Raw genomic sequence first — 16,881 nt, 5'->3', positions numbered from 1 at the left:
ACTGCCTCACAGTTATCAATCCATTATTCATTAGACAGTGAACAATCCTGTTTGATTCATGTGTGTATTATTACACTGAATCTCTCTCTCTGTCTGTCACTCCTCCTCCTCAATTCTATCCTTATGTCCTCACTCTCCTCCCCCTGCTCCTGCATGTCTTCTGCATGTATAATCCACATCCCACTCCACTTTACCCCGAGTTCAATAGCGAGTCTGCCGCTTATGAATATGTATTTCATAAGTGCATGCGCTAGGAAAATTCAACACAAGTGTTTTAGCACTGTCCACATGTGCCCTATCATAGAATGCAGTGTGTATTATATGCTGATTTATTTGTTGACCACTTTTATCAGGGTTTGTACTCTTTACAGCCTATGACACTGTATTCCATTTTCTGCCTTACATAACTTTATTAACTCCCATCATTGATACTTGATAATATCAAAAGAAATTTAAAATTTTATTTTAGTCCAAAATGAAATAGTGACTTGTGATCACTGGAGAAACCAGAGCTTTAATTGATTACTTAGCTCTTCAGTGATATTAATAAGCTAATTCAATTCTACAGCTGAACTCTGTAGGCTATCCATAACTGTGTTTAAACGTTACATATTTAAATATTATTGATTTGCTATTCATAACAGCTTAGTGCTCCCACACTTATGCCTCTCAATATCACTTCCTGCATCCATCCTGTTTCTCTCACTTACTTAATTGCTTTCTCATTGATTGCTTTATTCTCTCTTTCTCTCACTCTTGCACTCTTTTTCTCTCTCTAACACACAGTGACTTTTATTTTGAGATTCTTTAATAATGCATTTTATTTTTTTCCCCCACATAAAATTTACTTTTTTCTGCAGAACCTTATAAGTTGGCTTGTATCTAAGAGTAGAAACTGGGCTGAAACCACCCAAGCAGGATTTGGAGGTAATCAAACTACCTGGAGGAGTGTCATGTCATTCTCGTCATATAGATTACCAGGAGCTCAGGATTAAACCTTGGACCCTGAATCTACCTGCTGCATTGATTTGAGTATTTCAAGAACTGCTGATCTCCTGGGAATTTCACACATAACAGTCTCTAGAGGTTACACAGAAGGGTGAAAAGAGAAAACAAACATCCAATGAGCAGGAGTTCTGCAGGCAGAAAAAACATATTATTGGTCAGGGAGGTCAGAGGAAAACAGTCAGACTTGTTTGAGCTGACACGAAAGCTACAATAACTCAAATAACCACTTTTTACAACCGTGGTGAGCAGAAAAGCATCTCAGAATGCACAAGATTGAATATAAGTTTTTGAAATGTTCTTACAATGAATTTACTTCAAATGAAAGTTAGATTTCTGCTATATTTTTTAGTGTGCTATCTTTTTCATAATGATTTAATTTAAAATGCATTGAAGTGAATTTTTTAGCAATCAATCTGCACACAATAACTTATAGATAACCTATAGTGATGTTTTATAGTGACTTTTTTGGCATCTGATAGCTAATTCTCCCCTATCACATGACAACTACCAACCAGGGAGCGTGGGGCAAACATGATTCCTCCACAATATATGTAGCCAACCTGGTTCCCTGTTCTCCATACATGAGCTCGCAGACTCCTGTGATTGCTTAGTTTCTCTAAAGCCCATTCACCTACAAAATCCATTATTGTAGCAGGTAAAAACAACACAGAGTAGATAACAAATTTTCATTCCCACTCAGTCTTCCATAATGATATCATGAAGTCCCACCTGACTGTATTTAACAGAATGCTACAGAGCGTAAAACTCCACAAGGCATGTAAAACATGTGAGATGGTATATGACATATAATTTATGAGGCAGCAAGTCCATTGTTGTGAAAAGCTCAAGCTGAGACATAAATTAGTTAGCAACATGGCACAAGTCAAGCTGTATTACGTCTCTTGTGAGAGAGTTCTCTTCCTGTTTCTAAACATTTGTTTTCTTCAAGCAAATTCTGGTGAGCAATATATCATCTATGTCACTGCCAGCAGCATCATGACCAGACACAACATGTAAAGCTGATGGTTCTGATTCACACTAGAGCTGTGGTAAAAGATTTCCCTAAATGTTACTAGGTCACCAGGGGTTAGATTAATGTTTTGACTTTGCCATTTTGCTCAGGTTCCCACAGGACACCATTTCAGCATAATAGCGAAAAATATATGGTTTTCACTGTTAATGGGAATAGGATATCAGATTGTCGGGGGAGACAGTAAAGTTCCTCTACTACTCTGAGAGCATCATCAATTTTGCTGTCAGAAATTTGAACTTACAATCTCTGACTATAGAGCGAGCGCTTATGTCTCATTTAGATAAGTATTCCGACCCTTTAGATTAGATTAGATTAGATTAGATTAGATTAGATTAGATTAGATTAGATTAGATTAGATAAAACTTTATTGATCCCTTTGGGAGGGTTCCCTCAGGGAAATTAAGATTCCAGCAGCATCATTACAGATAAACAGAGAAAAGAAATAGAGAAAAATTATAGATAAATTAAAATAAATTAAGTATTTACATATGCAAATATAAAAGAATAAGATATGGGGAAGAGAGGAAGGGGGAGAAGTGGGGTTAGGGTAAGTGTGTGTGTGGTGGTGGGGGGGGGGGGGTGAGCAGGAAAGATATTGCACTTTATTTTGCACATTGTCCAGTATTGCTTATTGTTAGGCTAGGCTACTGCTCCTTCCCGTCCTCTGTCCTCCTGTTACCCCTCCTCCCCCCCAGAGAGGAGTTGTACAGTCTGATGGTGTGAGGGACAAAGGAGTTTTTGAGTCTGTTCGTCCTGCACTTGGGAAGGAGCATTCTGTCACTGAACAGGCTCCTCTGGTTGCTGATGACGATGTGCAGAGGGTGACTGGCATCATCCATGATGTTCAATAGTTTGTCCATAGACCTCTTCTCTGCCACTGTCGCCAGAGAGTCCAGCTTCATGCCGACCACAGAGCCGGCCCTCCTGATCAGTTTGTCCAGCCTGAATGTGTCCTTCTTGGATGTGCTTCCCCCCCAGCATACCACGGTGTAAAACAGGACACTGGCAACCACAGACTGATAGAACGTCCATAGGAGTTTCCTGCAGATGTTAAAGGACCGCAGCCTCCTAAGGAAGTATAGACCCTTTTCACTCACGTGACCTTCGTAAACGTGACCGCCATTTTGGACATGAAGAAATAATGGTTTATGGCACAGACCCTTTCGGTTCTCGCTCATCTAGCTGCTACAATGACTGCTTAGACTGCAACAATAATACCTAACACACATTTAAGTATCCGTCGTAAAGACGTGAAACTCGTCGAGTGACGAGTGTGTTCATTGATAAGCTAACACAATCTAAAAGTAGACATACCATCACACTGCCCTGGCGCTGTGTACAGTTTACCTTCTATGGTTTGTGCACTCACTATTTGCCATTACTTTCTCCAACCCAGTGTTCGAACTATGCTGATATTTTCGGGGGGGTGTCCCCTTTTTTTCCCTTGGGGGGGGGGGGGGGGGGGGGGGGGTGCTTGCGCTTGCGCTTGTCTCAGAGCGCGGATCTCCAAACACATGAGAAGCCTATCTTACGCACATATCACGCGGACTCCTCACACGCATCGTGTCTGAAGTCATAACTCATCAGGGGAAATCGTGTCCGCATTGGCATGTTCAAAAAACAACCTTGCGTCAACAATGATACCACACGCAAGAAAAAAAAAAACAGTCAGGCTACTCAACACATCTGATCCACAGCAGCACCAAAGCATCACTGGAAATCATGTCAGCAACCAATCTTCCATTTCAACACGCGTCAACAAACAAATGGCACCACAAACATGAACGAATCGGTCAGGCTACCGATGCCAAACCCACAGCAGACGAATAATTAAATGCATCTTACCTTAAAGCAGAATTGACCACAAAGGAAGTGTGTTGGCACTGTTGGCACACTTCCTTTCTACTAGTTTGTGTCCCCAACCTGGCAGCAGCAGTCGTTGTCATATCGGTTTATTTTATCTTTGATGTAAACACAACACTTCGGATATGCAAATGCTTCCCGTTACACACGATTGCTATGTCAATAAACATCATTTTGCCAATATTTTAGAGACCATCCATCTTCTCCGTCGGTCAGCATCTGTCGGGATCCGATAAAATGATAAATCTTGCCTTGTGTGTGTTGATGGTTACTACATCCAAGTGCACAACAATATAATGGCATGATGGAAGTCTTGCTGAAAGTAAAAACTTTCTTTGATGGCTATATTCCTTTCGATGCTTCACCGTCGTTCCTCGTTGTTGGCTGTGGTAGACTACTGGTAGTTCATGTCCAAAATGGCGGCCGTGTTTGTCATGACGTCACGTGAAAAGGGTCCATAGCCTGCTCTGTCCCTTCCTGTATAAGTGATTGGTGTTGCAAGTCCAATCAGTACTTTGTAGAAGCATTTTGACAGTAATTACAAATTGGGTAATTACATATAAGCTTTCTATACCTGAATTTGCATAGTTTCTCCTATTCTTTCTGGCAGATCCTCTTAAGGAGCTCAATTAGATTAGATAGGGATTGTCTGAACTGCCATCTTTAGCACTTTCTACAGATGTTCTCTGTAGAATGGGTTTGAGAGGTTTGAGATGGGGCTTTGGTTGAGTCAATCAAGGGCATTCAGACACTTGTTCCAAAGCTAATCGAGCATTGTCTTGGATGTATACTTTGGGGTGTTATATTGGATGCTAAAAGGTGAACTTTCTCAGGTTTTCTAAAAGGACCTCTCTGTATTTAGCTGCATCCATCCTTCCCAAGATAAATTCTGACCAGCTTTTCTATCCCTGCCACTGAAAAGAGCCCTCATAAAATGATGCTGCCATCAGACAAGAGAATCTTTTTTTCTCATGCTTTCAGAGTCCTTTAAGTGCCTTCATATACCTTTTACTCAGGAGTAGTTTACAGTATGTCAAGCTATTCTACCATATGGGTTTGATTTATGGCATGTGGAGATGGTTATCTTTCCAGCAGGTTTTCCTATCCCTGTGGAGGACTTCTCAAGCTCTGTTAGAGTGGCCATTGGGCTTTTGCTCACCTCCCTGACCAAAGCCACTCAAGCCCATTTACTGAGATTGACCGGATGGCCAGTTTTAGGAAGAGTTCACAATGATGGAGCCCCATTTAGAAATGCTTTGAACTCTTTATCTATGTCTCACCACAATTGGATTACAGAGGTCTATGGAGAGTTCTTTGAACTTCATGGCTTGGATTTGAGTTTGACATGACTGTGACTTGTGGGACCATGATAAAGTGTGCAAAAATGGATAGGATATGGTCTGAATTATTTGTAAACCCACTGTATATCAATACAGGCACATGATTCTTCATGCTCAGTCTCATAAGCTGTGTGGTGAATGGCTCAGGCTCAGGCTATAAACAGTGTGGAGTCATTAATACTGTCCACTACAGCCAGGCCTGGATTCACTCCAAGAACCCATCACACCCAGCTCAGCAAGGGGGATTTTAATGGCATAAGGTTGTCCCTCAGTGGTCTCTCCAGCCTGATGCCTGAACATAGGCGTTAGCAACAATATCTCACTTTATAAGCTGATATGAACAGCGAGAATTTTCAACAGGATCCACATTAGGATGTGGGTGGGTGAGAATGAGGTGTCAGTGTTAGAGCCAAAAGAAGCTGTAGATCAGCATGGTGTGAAATGATGATGCTGTGTATTTTTATAGATGACCCAAGTTCAGCTAAGACTCAATATTTTTTTCATGAAAGTGCAAAAACTTTCACTTGGTCATTAAGCATAACTGTAAACATATGAGATGTGAGTGCCATGCAGTTTGAGGTGAAGTTAGTGTTGCATCCTCATAGCTGAGTGAGGGTGAGTGTGTGTGATGAAAAAGAGACGTCGTGTGATGTACTGGTATTACACCCAGGGCATAACCCTGCCTCATTTCCAATGTTCCCAGGAGAAGCTCTGGATCTAGAGTAGCTACTGAAGATAAATGAAAAAATAAATGACTGATGACACTGTCTGGGTTAGGGGTGCACAATTTAATACAGGGGCAATTTTGAGTTTTTGGTATTAGATTTGACATCCTTTTTTCTATCTGATCTAAGTACATAGTGTTGACTGACATGGCATGGATATTGCATGTGAACTTACAGATCTTGCCATTGCGCATGTGATATTTTCCATAACTTGCAACAGAAGCATTCAGAGAGTTGCTTGATTACTGTGAGGTAGTTACTGTAGGACTGAACTGATACCCAGAGCTGTGATAATGAAAATGGTAACCCGAGATTTGTGCATCCCTATATCCTGCTTTTTTATTATTATAATTGACAGCACACATGGGATGCCCTATGACTAATTGTAGTAGTGTGCTAATTATAGGCACAGCATTAGTTAGTGTACCTTTAATTGTTTTGCAGGTTTATGCAGGTTTTGCAGTCATTACAAGGATAAGCAACATATAAATCATGCTTGAGGCAGGTTGATTTAATGCAGCCTTGAGAATTTTCCGATAAACCTCCTGCCCTGCGAGGTTTGAAGCACCAGGCGGCTTACTGTCTGTATTTGCAGAATGCCAGGTTTGTGTGCATGTGTGTATGTGTGTGTGTGTGTGAGAGAGAGAGAGAGAGAGAGAGAGATGTGGGAGAGAGTGAGAAAGTGCATACAGAAATACACACGTAAGTATGAACAATAATTGCGTCACAGTTCAGCTCGGGGTGTGCACACATGTATTTTATCTCCTCTCTGACAGTGTGATATATGACTGGATGTGCCTGGCATCAGACCAGAAAAATCGCTGCTCTCATCAGCCCTTTGGCGATTCTATCTTATTCTTGCTCTTACTCATCTTTTCACTTTTTTTAAAATGTTTTTGTTTCTCCATGTTTTTATTTAACCCCTGGGTTCCTAACATTTTTGCAATGTAGATATGACTTGAACAGCCTAACACACACACACGCACGCACGCACGCACGTGCAATTTTAAAGCATATTGCAGAAAGATAGTGCTTATACTTGGTTTAATGCATTTGCTGCACAGTTTCCTGTCCTGTAATGGAGGTCAAGACATTTCACTCCATTTATAACTGCTTGTAAAAATGCAAGAAGACTGTTTTTAAATGTCTAAGTATGGTAGAGGTTGATTGCATTTTAATGGCTATGTGTCTCCTTTGAACCTTTTTTTAAACTGTAGCAGACTGTGTATTTGTATAGCTTACTACTTAGGCCCTGTCCACACGGCAACGGATTCAGGTGACTCCTATACAATTGCTTATCGTTTAGGCCTGGCGTCCACACGGCACCGGCGTTTTGGGTGCCCAAAACGCAATCTTTTTGAGAACGGGTTCCAGAGTGGAAAGCTCTGGCAACGTTGCCGTTGTGAAGTCGTCTGGATGAGTAGAACGGATTTGTTTACGATGATGTCACAACCACATGACTGTGAGTGCTTCACGCCGGGTAGAAGTGTAACGAATATCACCAGGAAAAAGCCTTACAGAGCACTAGTGAGAGTGAAACACGAGCTTGGATATTATTATTATTATTATTATGTTCAGTGTTAGTTCACAGTAGTAATGCAAGAAGCAGAATAGTGACAGTAATAGTGAAGCAAAAACATGCAATTGTACAAACACTGCAGCTCTACAGCAAAATATTCATTTATGAAATGGTCTGATTCTTAACACCAGTAGTGCCAATAATCTTCTCATTGCGATGCGATGCGAGTTGTCAACAAATCCTATCACTTGGTTCATGAAACGCGCTTACAAAATATTTTCACTGTGAATATTTATTGTGTAATGGTGCAATCCCGCCAGCAAAAATAGGGAAAAAAAGGAGCGATCTCACCTCTTCAGATGTTGATTTAAGTCCGACAATACATTCCTCAAAAAGGCCGTAGAGGAGCAAATTAATCCAATTTATTCCGGACCATTAAAGATGCCGCCTTCCGCGTAGAATCATACGTCATCCTCGCCGCCATATTGGATAGGTCAAAGCGGAGAATAAAGATTCATGTGCTGCCTTTAACTGTACCAACAGGTTTACCGTCCAAACGAGATCACAGGGGATTACCTTTCACAGGTGAGAAACAAATTAATCCATCAACGTGTAGTATTCAATTTATTCCGGACCATTAAAGATGCCGCCTTCCGTGTAGAATCATACGTCATCCTCGCCGCCATATTGGAGAGGTCAAAGCGGAGAATAAAGATTAGCTGCGTTTAACTGTACCAACAGGTTTGCCGTCCAAACGAGATCACATGGGATTACCTTTCACAGGTGAGACTGGAAAAATACTTTTCATTGTATTTGGTCATTATAATGTAATTTTACAAACAGATTTTCCTGACTTTGTGGCTAATATGAAGTCTCGCGCATTATGCGCATGCGTCCTTACTTCTTCTATTGTTCTGGTGTCTCCGAAGGGACCGTCTTACAGCGCCCCTAGAGGTGTGGCATGTGTATTGCATCGTTTTCAGCAAGCGTTGCGTTGCCATATGGACCTGATATTTTACTGATTGTTGCCCATTTGGACGCGATATATTTTTAAATAACATCTCGTTGCCATTGTCATGTGGATGTAGCCTTAGAAAGTGGAGTCACCAAAACTAAGCTTAAGGAGCTTAAACTGCTAGACAGATAGCTTCACATTTATTTCTAGTACAAAGTGTAGTTCATCTTTGTCTCAATGACGGCATGTTTCCCAGGTCCTGTAGCTGCAGAACAACTGCCTAAATAATCCCCCCCCACACACACACACCAAAATCCTTCACAGCTGGTATTAGGTGTTTGTGTTGATACATTGTGTTTGGTTTTATCAAACATGGCACTGTGCATGATGACCAAACATCTAGGTCTCATCAGTCCAAAAGATATTGTTCCAGAACCTTTGTGGTTCTTTTGCAAAGTTGTGCTGTCATATTCTTTTTGGAGAAAAGGGGCTTTTTCCTAGCCACCTTTCCATGAAAGTCATACTTGTACAATCTTTTTCTGATTGTGCTTTCAGGAACATGAGCATTCATTGTGCTTACAGAGATCTGTAGGTCGCATGATTTAGCGCTTGGGTTTTTCTTTATACCACTGAGCATTACGCAGTCAGAGCTTGTTTGTAAACATTCCTTCTCACTGTAGAATGGTGAATTTCAAATTATTTTGAGATGGCCTTATAACCTTTCCCAGATTGATGAGCAGCAACAATTGCTTCTCTGAGGTGATGGCTGATGTTCTTTCTTCTTGTTATGATATAGAGACACACCCGAGAGCTCCAGAATACCACAGTGCCAAAAGTTATGCTCTTATAGAGGTACTCACACTTCTTGATCATTAACTAATCATGTGTAATTCTTTAGTAACACCTGACTGTTACTTACTCTCTTAATGATTGTGCAATAGAGGCTTTGCACCATCACGTAACCCCATAGCAATGGTAACTACGCCTCCATGACAAGGGGCACGCTTGTAGTGCTTGCCTAGTTAGTTGTTATTAATTGGTATGGGAAGGTTTTTCTGCGTTTTTGGATATGCAAATAATTTTGAATGAAACAAAGACATCACATTTTTTAATTTACCAAAAGTAATTCATCACTGGGGGAAAAAAATTAGAGAGATTTCTAAAAGTAGAAGGGAAAATGGGGAAAAAACATTTGGTGGGACTTGGTGTCGAACGGAGAGGTCAAAACTCGATGGTGTGCTCACTTCATTTCCACGAAGGTAAGAATTAAAAAAAAAATTAATTTCACAACTGCAGCAATGTGCTCATGCTTATACAGTGACATGAACATGAGCAGCACAGTGGCTCGGCAGAGCCTAACCTTCACTGAGACTTAAAAAGGGCATTTATATTCGGGGATCCTTTGGAGCGCGTTGTGCGCGCGCTTGGGACCCAGTCATTATGGGAAGCAGCTAATGCTGATTTGAGCGCAATCAGCATGCATATATAAGGACACAGAGGCTTTGTGAAGTATTCTGCCAGGTGTGTGGTGGTAGATGACTCTAAGTGCAGGAAGAGTGTTTATTAGCAGACATGATATTCACAAAAACGAAACTGAAATCAGAGTCATAAACATGGTTCAAACAAACATAACAGTGATAATGATAATACTTCACATAGCCTCTGTGTCCTTATATGTGTGTGCTGATTGTGCTCAAAACAGCATCAGGTGGTTCCCATAATGACTGGGTCCCTAGCGCGCACACAACATGCTCCGAAGGATCACTGAATGTAAATGCACTTTTTAAGTCTTGGTGAAGGTTAGGCTCTGCAGAGCCACTGTGCTCCTCATGTTCACTTCACTGTATGAACACCTTGCTGCAATTGTGAATTTTTTTTTTTATTCTTACTTTGTGGAAATGAAGTAGGCATACCATTGTGTTTTGACCTCTCCGTTCGACACTGAGTCCCATCGAATGTTTTTTCCCCATTTTCCCGTCTACATTTAGAAATCTCTCTCATTTTTTCCCCCAATGATGAATTACTTTAGGTATATTTAAAAATCTGATGTCTTCATTTCGTTCAAAATGATTTGCATATCGGGCGGCACGGTGGTGTAGTGGTTAGCGCTGTCGCCTCACAGCAAGAAGGTCCAGGTTTGAGCCCCGTGGCCGGCGAGGGCCTTTCTGTGCGGAGTTTGCATGTTCTCCCCGTGTCCGCGTGGGTTTCCTCCGGGTGCTCCGGTTTCCCCCACAGTCCAAAGACATGCAGGTTAGGTTAACTGGTGACTCTAAATTGACCGTAGGTGTGAATGTGAGTGTGAATGGTTGTCTGTGTCTATGTGTCAGCCCTGTGATGACCTGGCGACTTGTCCAGGGTGTACTCCACCTTTCGCCCGTAGTCAGTTGGGATAGGCTCCAGCTTGCCTGCGACCCTGTAGAAGGATAAAGCGGCTAGAGATAATGAGATGAGATGAGATAATGAGATGAGATGAGATGATTTGCATATCCAAAAATGCAGCAAAACCTTCCAGTACCAATCAATAACAACTAACTCAGCTGAATGAAGCACTACAAGTGCGCCCCCTGTTGTGGCAGCGTAGTTACCATTGCTACGGGGTCATGTGACAGTGCAAAGCCTCTATTAGAAATTAGGAAGTATGTACTTATTTTTTCCCACCTCTGAATGTTGGTTTACTTTTTATGAAAAATAAAAATGACTACATCTTGAAATCTTTTGTGTTTATTTATTATTATTATTATTATTATTATTATTATTATTATTATTTTTGTTACCTGAGAGTGTTTGTTTGTTTGTTTGTTTGTTTGTTTGTTTGTTTATAGAAATTGGTAACGACCACACAATTGTTATTTATGCAATGATAAATTTAAAAAAAAAGAATTGATGGAGGGCGGCACGGTGGTGTAGTGGTTAGCACTGTCGCCTCACAGCAAGAAGGTCCTGGGTTCGAGCCCCGGGGCCGGCGAGGGCCTTTCTGTGTGGAGTATGCATGTTCTCCCCGTGTCCGTGTGGGTTTCCTCTGGGTGCTCCGGTTTCCCCCACAGTCCAAAGACATGCAGGTTAGGTTAACTGGTGACTCTAAATTGACCGTGAGTGTGAATGGTTGTCTGTGTCTATATGTCAGCCCTGTGATGACCTGGCGACTTGTCCAGGGTGTACCCCGCCTTTCGCCTGTAGTCAGCTGGGATAGGCTCCAGCTTGCCTGCGACCCTGTAGAAGGATAAAGCGGCTAGAGATGATGAGAATTGAAGGAGAGTGTACTTTTTGTTCCCATGACTGTAATTTGCATTTGAATTCAAAACAGCTTGGACTTTGTCTTTTGTCAAAATTATATTTCTCTGTATTTCCATGGTTTCCTCTATGTCTGTTTTGTGAGTTTTCATGAACTTCATTAACCCTGCTCTTTGAGCATTGAAAACCATTGTTGGTTTTCCAATGACATGAAGAATATCGTGTGTGTCTGTGTGTGTGGGTGTGTGTGTGTGTGGGGGGGGGGGGGGGGGTGTATGAGAAACCTCAGGGTGTGCTGTCAACTTCAAGCATCTTTCCACTTCTTTGGTTGAAGTGAAGGTTCAGACTTTCAGTGTTCACTCACACAGGGTCAAAAAGGACAAATCAGCTATTTTCTGTTGTTCTTAAATTCTTTCCCCTACATTGGTCAACCCTTCTTTCTTCACTTTGCACATTTAATATCTCTCTCTCTCTTTCTCTCTCTGTCACTATGGTGACAAATATCTTGATTTTTTTAAGTATTTTAGCCTGAAAATTGTTTGCCATATATGCTGTATATATGCTTGAGTTGTTTGTAGGAAATGGAGTATAATCACAAGCTGGTGTTAATGATATGATATGTTATACTTTTTTCTCAGTTCACTTCTCAGCCTTTCCATAAAGTAAATGATTTCATCCAGCAAGCCCTTCACATATCTGCAGTATGGACTGGAAGCATCTCATTTCCCAAAAGCAAAGAAATAATTTTGACATTCTAACACAGTGATTATCAAAGTGAGGTTTCTGAAGCATGTACTTGAGGAATGATATTTTACAATATTGTTAGGTCTGTATATTGTTTATATCAAGGACCTAATGGCTACATGCTGGCTAGCTTAATTATAAGTATCAGCCATTAACTAATTTAAACTCAGTACCTATTCAGCATATTTCCTAGTTGTCTAGCAACTTATAAGTTCTCATGAGTTTCAAATAATAACATAGAAGTTCCATATAAAGCACCATTAGTATCAGAAGGATTGATTTTCAGGAGACTGGGTGGGTGGTGGTGCAGTTGTACTGAAGGACTGAGAAATGCTTGAAAATCCTTTCCGCATCAAATTAACCCAATACTAGATTATTCCAGTCCCCCTCTGAGGTTAGTACCTCTCTTTCATACGTTGACATGGTAAATTCCCTAACTCTCTCTCATACAGATTTGGTCGTCCTGGTGTGGAATGTTACTGTCAGCATGAGAGTGGAGCAGCTGTCATCCAGCTACAGTTCCTCATCAATGAGGTAAGTGCATTTTTTATATCAGTGCCTACTTCCCAAGCTCCTTCCTTTTGTCTCTCTCTTCTCCATGCCAAGCAGCCATACCCTGAATCTTAATTTATTCCAGGGGGCTTAGCTGATCCTTCTGCTCACTGTCCTTCTTGTGAAGAACCCACTTGTTTTCCTAAGTACCCCGAGAGGGTGCCTATGTAGGGAACTAACAGCAATTTTCCCTCCCTTTTGTCTTTTCTTCAGAGTTGTTTTCAGAGACCACTTACTCATTCTTCTGTGCCATGCATTGCTGATTAGTAGTCCTATGACAGAAATTACATACATGTAAACATCTTTGCCACTGATTAGATATAATGCATATCTGAATATGTTGCTCATTGTTGTTCCTAAGGCACCTTTCTGAAGGGCAGAATTAAACATGCACCATAGCAATTCCTGAGAAGTCTAAGGAGGTGGACCACAATCCTTAAAAATGACTGTTTTCAGTGCTAATCCTCAAGTAGCTCAACCAGCAATGACACTATTTTTGTCAAAGCAAAGCTGGGTGCTATTTCTATGCCCATCTTGTGCAAGAACACAGTATGAGGTATGGCACGGCTCCTCTCCACACTACAGCAGTGTTCTAGCCAAGTTGGTTAGGTGCTAAGTCACATATTCAAAAGGAAGAGGTTTATTTTCAAGAATGTCGCACTGCTGTAAGAGGGTTCCATCAATTCCCAAAATAGTAGTCATGCTCATGTTTGCTAATGGGGCAGTTTAGCATAGCAATTGTGCATTTTATGATAAAAAGCATCAAATGGGGTAGAAAAGGGGGTCACAAAGGGGGGCTGGTCACTTTTTAAGACACAAATTTACACCTCAACCTCAACCTACATACAGTTATGGTCAGAAGTTTACATACAGTGACATGAATGTCATCTTGGATATGAATGTCATGGCAATATTGAGCTTTCAATGATTTCTCTGAACTGTTCATTTTCTGTGGCGAAATGATTGTACAACATATTTCTTTCATAGAAATAAACCCATGAATTTGGTGCAGAAGTTTTAATTTTCTTTGGGTTTTCTGAAATCAACACAGGGTCAAAATTGTACATACAGTGTCAAAAATTTACATACATTCACTTAGATTATTAATTCAGAGGTGCTGAGACTTCCAAAATGTCTCTTATCTTGTCAAGGCCGAGGTCTCTTAACTTTCTGTTAGTGATTATGATTGACTACAGCTGGTAGCTTCTCTGTGCCTTCATAAAAAGGGTTTGTTTACAGCACTCATTGGATTGACCAACACACAGTAAAATGGGAAAGTCCAAGGAGCTCAGTGCAGATCTGAGAAAGAGGATTGTAGATATACACAACTCAGGAATGTCTCTTAGAGCCATTTCTAAACAACTGCAGATCCCAAGATCAGTTCAAACAATTGCATGCAAGTTACTGGGAGGTGTAGTCACTTTGCCAAGCCACTTTGCTTCAAGAAAACCCAAACTGTCACCCTCAGCTGAAAGGAAATTGGTTTGGATGGTCAGGAACAACCCAGGAACCACCATGGCACAGCCTTGCCATGAACTGGAAGCTGATGGATCACTGTCGACAGTTCAGTGAGTTTTATATCAAAATGGACTAAGAGGCTGCTATCCAAGAAATAACCCCCTGCTCCAAAATTTACACCTTCAAGCTTAACTAAAGTTTGCAACTGACCACATGGACAAAGAAAAAGCCTTCTGGAGGAAAGCTGTATGGTCAGATGAGACAAAGATTGAATTGTTTGGCCACAACGACGACAATGTACAGAGGAACACTGTACCAGCTGGTGGTGGTGGTGGTAGCAGCATCATGCTCTGGGGCTGTTTTACTGCCAGTCGAACTGGTTCATTGCACAAAATGGATGGAATAATGAAGAAGGAGGACTACTTCAGAATTCTTCAGCATAACCTCAAACCATTGGAAACTTGAACATGATTGGGAGTCACAACAGGACAATGAATGCATCAGAGCTGGTTGTGGAGGATAAAGCAGGCTAACATTAAGCTTAAAACAAGTCCTGACTTCAACCCTATTGAAAATATATGGACCATGCTTATAAGTCGAGTCCATGCCAAGAAAAAAAAAACAGTTCAGAGAAATCATTGAAAGCCCAAATACTGCCATGATATTCATATCCAAGATAACATTCATGTCACTGTATGTAAACTTCTGACCACAACTGTACGGTAACATTTGGTATTACAGTGGGTACATTTTTAAATCTCTGATATGTAAGTATTTAAGGACCTTTTTTGTGAGAATGTTCCCACAATTAGATTGATTTATGGTGAACTATATAATTGTATTAGTTACTAGTTTCTGCTTTCAATCCATTTTCCCATAACAAACGCCATATTTGGCAGCCATTTTGTAAACTGGCTACCAATGGCTCCCAAAGGCCAAATTTGAAGCACTTACAATTCAGTCTGATCAGAGTCCCTTTGTGAGTTTTTCTACCAAATTTTATGCTTTTATCATAAAAAGCACAATTGTTATGAAAAGTTTAGTTTCACTGCCCCACTATGATTAAAATTGAAAAAAGGGTTTCAATTCGTCTGTCTGCCACTGTTCATTATGGACATGTGCCTCTTCATGATGGATAGGGATATCCAAGATGACTGAAATCCACTTAATTTATAATAAAGACTGATTAGAAGTGCCATATATTGGCTGATAAAACACACCCAAGCCTCGTTGGTATGCATGCCAGTATTTAGTTTGCCTTGTCCTCCATTCACATGGGTGTGGGTGCTGTTAAAATTGTACTGCACCCAGCCCATTAGTGAGAGCTTCAAACTCATTTTGGCTTCAACTGCTGTGAAATGTTGTCCAGAATGTGCAGGTGGTGCTGTTTCTTGGTTGGAAAACTTGATTAAAGCCAACATTAAGTAGAACACAACAGGGGTTTATTTTTAAGCTTGATGATAGCTTGGATGAGCAGTGAAACATGATATAATATAATTGAACAATATTGTTGTTTTTTTTTTACTTGTGTGGGGAAATTGTGTAGATTATACTCAACTTTATTGGCATTGGACAAGTACGAGTACTTGAACAACAAAATTCAGTTCACAAATGATATTTACATTACAGGCATTTCATTTAGCAGACGCTCTTATCCAGAGTGACGTACAAGTGCAAAAGTCAGGTATAAGAAGTGCTGAACTTCTAGACAAGAAAGTTCTAGTGCCAAATGAACAAGTGACAGAATAACACTTAGTATAATATTCTGCTGAAGTACAGTAACAACAATCAGCAAACAGCCAAGGAAAACAAGCCAACCATTCAAATAAGCTGACAAAGTACAACTACAACTCCAATTCCAAAAAAGTTGGGATGCTGTGTAAACTGTAAATAAAAACATAATGCAATAATCTGCAAATCATGGAAACCCTATATTTCATTGATAATAGTACAAAGACAACATATCAAATGTTGAAACTGAGAAATTTTATTGTTTTTTGAAAAGTATATGCTCATTTTGAATTTGATGTCAGCAACATGTTTCAAAAAAGTTGGGACAGGGGCATGTTTACCACTGTGTTGCATCACCTCTACTTTTAACAACACTCTGTAAACGTTTGGGAACTGAGGAGGCCAATTGCAGTAGTTTTGAATGAGAAATGTTGTCCCATTCTTACCTGATATACTAATTTCAGTTGCTCAACAGTTCGCTGTCTCCTTTGTTGTATTTTGCACTTCATAATGCACCAAATGTTTTAAATGGGAGACAGATCTGGACTGCAGGCAGGCCAGTTTAGCACCCAGACTCTTTAACTACGGAGCCATGCAGTTTTAATATGTTCAGAAAGTGGTTTGGCATTGTCTTGATGAAAGAAAGAAGGCCTTCCCTGAAAAAGGTTTTGTCTGGATGGCAGCATATTGCTCTGAAACATGTACATATCATTCAGCATTAA

General features: G+C 40.6%; 1 protein-coding gene across 4 annotated transcripts in view; it reads left to right on the top strand.

Moving 5' to 3' along the window:
- Positions 1–16,881, top strand: part of stxbp5a (syntaxin binding protein 5a (tomosyn)) — a 322,570-nt gene that overhangs the window by 76,829 nt on the left and 228,860 nt on the right. For all 4 annotated transcript variants that reach the window (XM_060914103.1, XM_060914104.1, XM_060914102.1 and 1 more), the window contains exon 3: positions 12,871–12,952. In XM_060914103.1, the coding sequence (XP_060770086.1) occupies positions 12,871–12,952 (82 nt within the window). The remainder of the gene's footprint in view (positions 1–12,870; positions 12,953–16,881) is intronic.

Source organism: Neoarius graeffei, chromosome 2, assembly GCF_027579695.1.
Source record: "Neoarius graeffei isolate fNeoGra1 chromosome 2, fNeoGra1.pri, whole genome shotgun sequence".
Classification (NCBI taxonomy): Eukaryota; Metazoa; Chordata; class Actinopteri; order Siluriformes; family Ariidae; genus Neoarius; species Neoarius graeffei.
Note: the sequence above shows the minus strand (reverse complement) of the source record. Positions and strands in the feature narration are given on the sequence as shown.